Source organism: Telmatherina bonti (genome assembly GCF_933228915.1).
Source record: "Telmatherina bonti genome assembly, chromosome: 19".
Taxonomy (NCBI): Eukaryota; Metazoa; Chordata; class Actinopteri; order Atheriniformes; family Telmatherinidae; genus Telmatherina; species Telmatherina bonti.
The window spans coordinates 1,990,716-1,995,715 of record NC_136617.1 but is presented as its reverse complement, the minus strand read 5'-3'; the positions used below and the strand labels follow the sequence as shown (position 1 = coordinate 1,995,715).

The 5,000-nt window shown below is 42.3% G+C and overlaps 1 protein-coding gene across 1 annotated transcript in view; it reads right to left on the bottom strand.

Annotated features, from left to right (window-relative positions):
- epha10 (EPH receptor A10) overlaps nt 1–5,000 on the bottom strand; it is a gene marked incomplete at both ends in the record, with an annotated part of 134,164 nt that overhangs the window by 125,324 nt on the left and 3,840 nt on the right. The window contains one exon of the mRNA XM_079259222.1: nt 841–859. Within this exon, the coding sequence (XP_079115348.1) occupies nt 841–859 (19 nt within the window). The remainder of the gene's footprint in view (nt 1–840; nt 860–5,000) is intronic.

Below are 5,000 nucleotides of genomic sequence, written 5' to 3'. Positions count from 1 at the left end.
TTAAAATGTGCCGACGTGTTTGTGCTCAATGTGTGGAGAAACAATTCTTAACCGATCGTGAATTCCTGCCTTATAAAAGAATAAAAAGAAGAATTCCCGTAGAAAGAAGGAGTGACTTGTAAACATGTCCACAGTAAGAAGTAGCCGATGTCTTGGTGGACGACGCGCCTGGTAAAAGTCTGTCTGTTTAATCCGGAATAAAAGTTTGCTGCAGGAACAGAGGCTGCCTAAAACATGCGCTTTGACTCTGCGTGTGTGCAGGAGAGACAGATGAGGGACGGATTACCAGACAGTTAACGTGCGTTAGCAGCCGACACCTCGCCATGCCTCGTCACTGCTGACTGATATCACAGGTTAGAACTCTGTACATTTTACCAGCCGCTGCTGCTGCTGGTATAAATCAGAAAGCTGGATCTCCTCCTGGAGCGGTGAAGTGGGGGGGTGGTACGCCAACTCTACGTTTTCTGTCCTTTTCAGTGTGAAATGGTCCCACACTGCCACTTTTTGGTCTTTTCCTCCCCTCTTCTTCATTCTCTGCCGTTAGAGACCAAAGCAAGGAGGATCTTCAGGCAGAAAGCAAAGCGCTTGCCGCTGCTGGTGGAAATGTCCGTCATCAGTCCGGCTGAAACAGTCAGACTGTACAGACACACCGTAGGCCACAGCTTCTGCTTTTATACATTTTATACATGTTTAGATGTTTTATATGTTTACTGAAATAGTGATGTCGTCCCTCCGAACAGCGCAGTGGTCTGAGAATGCCGCCATGATGCAGAAATTTAAATATATCGCCACGTGATATTAATTAAACGATGCCTCAATCAATTTTTGTACTTGAGTTACCTGAGTAATCGTTGCAGCCCTATCAGGTACATTACACAAGTACATTACTCAGGCATGTTACACAGGTATGTTACTCAGGTACATTACACAAGTTTGTACTCATGTATGTTACACGGGTATGGACCCTGAATTGGACAACGTGCTGACGTTGCGGTAACGTATTGTGTCATTTCCTGTTTCCCTAGCGTGTATCACTGCGGATTGCTACGAGCCGTTGGCTCCTTTAACTTCTTTCTAACTTCTATCTATTGTTAACCAACCACTCACTTTAGCGCACAATATCTTCCCAAACCACTGTTCTATATATTGCATTTATTTTTGGGATCTTTGGCTTTCTGTTTACTGACTTAAACAGCTCAAGCACTCGGTTTTAGCATGGCTGCTAGCTCTCTTCCCACACCCCGGTCCCCTGCCTTTTCTTGCTCGGTGTGTCTGATGTTTAGCTACTCCTCCGCCTCCTTTAGTGATAACGGTAGGTGTATTAAGTGTAGCAGCTTGGCAGCTTTGGAGGCGAGGCTCTGTGAGTTAGAAGCCCAGCTCCGCACTCAGTTAGGAAAGCAGCTAGTCAGCAAGCCCCCATTAGCCAGTGCGGAGCTACCAGCCAGGGCAGCTAGCCCACCTAGCCGTCCCTCAGCAGTTCCCGCGCAGCCAGGAGCCGAGGCGGGCTGGACGACGGTCAGGCGGAAACGTAGCCCCAAACCAAAACCCACTGGCCACCACCGACCTGTTCATGTTTCTAACAGATTTTCCCCGCTCGGTGACACACCCGCTGAGGCAGAAACCCTGATTATAGGTAGTTCCATAGTCAGAAACGTGGCACTAGAGACACCGGGGACCATAGTCAGATGCATTCCTGGGGCCAGAGCGGGCGACGTCGAATCGTATCTGAAACTGCTGGCTAAGGCTAAACGTAAATACCGTAAGATTGTAATTCACGTCGGCGGTAACGACACCAATCGTTACGCCAATCGGAGGTCACTAAAATTAATGTTGCTTCGGTGTGTAACTTTGCCAAGAGCATGTCGGACTCCGTAGTTTTCTCTGGTCCCTTGCCAAATTTAATCAGCGATGACATGTTTAGCCGCATGTCATCCTTCAACCGCTGGTTGTCTAGGTGGTGTCCCGATAACAACGTGGGTTTTATAGATAGTTGGAGCGCTTTTTGGGGAAAGCCTGGTCTTATTAGGAGAGATGGCATCCATCCCACGTTGGATGGAGCCGCTCTCTTATCTAGCAATATGGACTCTTTTATTAGTCAGCTAAATTGACAACTCAGGGTTGGGACCAGGAGGCAGAATTGTAGTCCTACACACTTTTCTGCAGCTTCCCACCTGCCGCCGCCCACCCAAAACCCCATTCCGACCTTATACAACTCCCCAGCAGTAAGAATTAAACAACACAAAAACACTTCTGGGGTTAATCGTGAAAACCTCATAAAAATAAAAACAATGGATCTAATAAAATCTGAAAATAAGACAATAAAGTGTGGCCTACTGAATATCAGATCCCTCCCAAATAAGTCTTTCTTAGTCAATGACTTGATAGGTGATCACCACATTGATTTATTCTGTCTTACGGAAACCTGGTTACAGCAAGAGGATTATGTTAGTATTAATGAAGCTACGCCAGCTAACTTTAAACTTTCACATTCCTAGAACTACAGGCAGAGGAGGAGGTGTTGCAGCTATTTTTCAGTCAGAATTTTTAATTAATCCTAAGCACAAAACTAACTATAAATCCTTTGAATTCCTGACATTAAATTTATCTCATCCAAAATGGAATTGAGAGAAACCGCTCCTTTTAGCATTAGTGTATCGCCCACCTGGACCTTACTCCGAGTTTCTGACCCAATTCTCTGATCTCTTGTCTGAGTTAGTGCTGACTACTGATAAGGTCATTGTACTAGGTGATTTTAATATTCATGTTGACCATGAAAATGATAGTTTAAACATTTCCTTTAGCTCTATTCTAAACTCAATTGGGTTTTCACAAAATGTCAATGGAGCCACTCACTCTCATGGTCACACTCTTGATCTGGTTCTAACATCTGGTATTGAGACTGATAAGCTCAAAGTATTTCCTCAAAACCCTGTCTTGTCCGATCACTTCTTATTAACCTTTGAATTCACTTTGATTACTCACTGACCAAAAATAAATTCTACTATAGTAGATGTTTATCAGACAATAATGTTACAAAATTTAAACAATCAATTGAATCAATTTTTTCCCCTCTAACATGTGTTAGCATGACTGAGAGTCCCCCTTTAAGCCTTACTCCTGCTCAGATTGATCAACATGCTGATACTATAACAGCTTCAATGCGTACAACCTTGGATAATGTTGCTCCCCTAAAGAAGAAGAAATTAGGTAAGATTATGAAGGCTCCCTGGTTTAATTCCCAGCTTCGAGCTCTAAAACAGGCGTCAAGGCGTTTGGAAAACAGATGGCGTTCATCAGGACTAGAGGAGTCTCACTTAACCTGGAAAGAAAGTTTAATTGTATACAAAAAAGCCTTACGTACGGCAAGAACAGCTTATTATTCATCACTGATAGAGGAAAACAAAAACAACCCTCGGTTTCTTTTCAGCACTGTAGCTAGGCTTACTAGGAGCCGGAGCGCTGTGGAGCCATGTATTCCTTTCTCACTTAGCTGTGATGATTTCATGTATTTTTTCAGGAATAAAATTGATACTATTAGAGATCAAATTCACAATACTCTTCCTTCTACTTATAATGTTGAGCCTGTTGTGGTCTCTGAAGCATCCTTAGAACCAGGATCTGACTTGTGTCTAAATAGTTTCTGTCCTGTCCAACCCTCTGAATTAACTAAAATAATAGCTTCATCTAAACCATCCACCTGTATCTTAGACCCTCTCCCAACGAGCCTCTTTAAGGACATTTTCCCTTTAATTAATACATCACTACTAAATCTTATCAATATGTCTTTAGTGACAGGATATGTACCACAATCATTTAAAACTGCTGTAATCAAGCCTTTACTTAAAAAGCAATCTCTGGCTCCAGAGGTGATAGCAAATTATAGACCTATATCTAACCTCCCGTTTATGTCCAAAATTCTGGAGAAAATAGTTTCCGCTCAGCTACATGCCCACCTGAGCAGAAATAATTTATGCAAGGAGTTTCAGTCAGGATTTAGAGCTCATCATAGCACTGAGACGGCATTGGTGAAAGTTACTAATGACCTTCTTATGGCCTCAGACAAAGGACTTGTGTCCGTACTTATCTTGCTTGATCTTAGTGCTGCATTTGATACAGTCGATCATAACATTCTGTTACAAAGACTAGAACAGGTGATTGGAATTACAGGTACAGCGTTAAGCTGGTTTAAATCATATTTATCTGATAGACTTCAGTTTGTTCATGTAAATGACAAGTCCTCCTCCCAAACTACAGTAAGTCATGGAGTTCCTCAAGGTTCTGTACTTGGACCAATACTCTTCTCGCTATATATGCTCCCTTTAGGCAAAATTATTAGACAGCATGGAATAAACTTTCATTGTTATGCAGATGAAACTCAGATATACTTATCCTTTAAACCAGATGAAACAAATCAGCCCAATAGGCTACAAAATTGTCTCATAGACATAAAGACTTGGATGTCTAGAAATTTTCTCCTCTTAAACTCAGATAAGACTGAAGTAATTCTCGTTGGATCTGAAAAACTCAGAGCTAAATTTTCCAGTTTTGTAATGAACCTGGATGGCATTACTTTAGCTTCCAGTGCTACAGTGAGAAACCTTGGAGTAATATTTGACCCTGACCTGTCCTTTGGTCCACATATTAAGCAGGTTACTAAAACAGCCTTCTTTCATTTACGTAATATAGCCAAAATTAGGGACATTCTGTCTCAGAGTGATGCAGAAAAACTGGTTCACGCTTTTGTTACTTTGAGACTAGATTACTGTAACTCTCTATTACTGGGCTGTCCTAAATATGCCCTGAAAAGCCTTCAGCTGATCCAGAATTCTGCAGCCAGAGTCCTGACCAGAACCAGCAGGAGAGATCATATTTCTCCAGTTTTAGCCTCTCTTCATTGGCTGCCTGTTGAATCTAGAATAGAATTTAAAATCCTTCTCCTTACATATAAAGCCCTCCACAACCAGGCACCACTATATATCAAAGACCTCATAGTTCCTTAT